Genomic DNA, 398 nt, shown 5'->3' with positions numbered 1-398 from the left:
GGTCCACTGGACCGGGGCGCTGGGCAGCCCGCCCCTCGCGGCGGGTCCCAAGCCCGTGACGGCCCCGGCTGCCTCCGACACCTAAGCCCGGGGGAGCCTCGCAGTCCGTCTGTGCTGAAAACATCTGTGTATTTATGTAGCAAGGTTGCAGAGCGTGGGGGGCGGGCGGGGGGCTGGGGCTAGCCTGGTTTGGTAATTCTAGAAACTAGGGGTTTTGTGTTCTTTGTTTTCATTGTTGAATTGCAGGTGAGACGCGGTTGTCTTGCTCCGATTAGGAGAGGCGAGGGAAGCCGGCCGCCCTTGTGCGCGAGCTTCAGACCTTGCACGAACTCCAGCGGGGTTGAGGCCTCCACTGGGACGGAGGAACTCCAGACACGGTCTATTTTATATCCGCTCTA

At 61.1% G+C, this 398-nt stretch overlaps 1 protein-coding gene across 1 annotated transcript in view; it reads left to right on the top strand.

The window, feature by feature from the left end:
* LOC104077204 (ETS translocation variant 3-like) overlaps positions 1-85 on the top strand; it is a 7,315-nt gene extending 7,230 nt beyond the window's left edge. The window contains 1 exon segment of the mRNA XM_009578349.1: positions 1-85. This exon segment is cut by the window's left edge and continues 15 nt beyond it. Coding sequence (XP_009576644.1) covers positions 1-85 — 85 coding nt within the window.
* The last annotated feature ends 313 nt before the right edge of the window (positions 86-398 follow it).

Source organism: Fulmarus glacialis, unplaced genomic scaffold (genome assembly GCF_000690835.1).
Source record: "Fulmarus glacialis isolate BGI_N327 unplaced genomic scaffold, ASM69083v1 scaffold18225, whole genome shotgun sequence".
Lineage (NCBI taxonomy): Eukaryota > Metazoa > Chordata > Aves > Procellariiformes > Procellariidae > Fulmarus > Fulmarus glacialis.
Note: the sequence above shows the minus strand (reverse complement) of the source record. Positions and strands in the feature narration are given on the sequence as shown.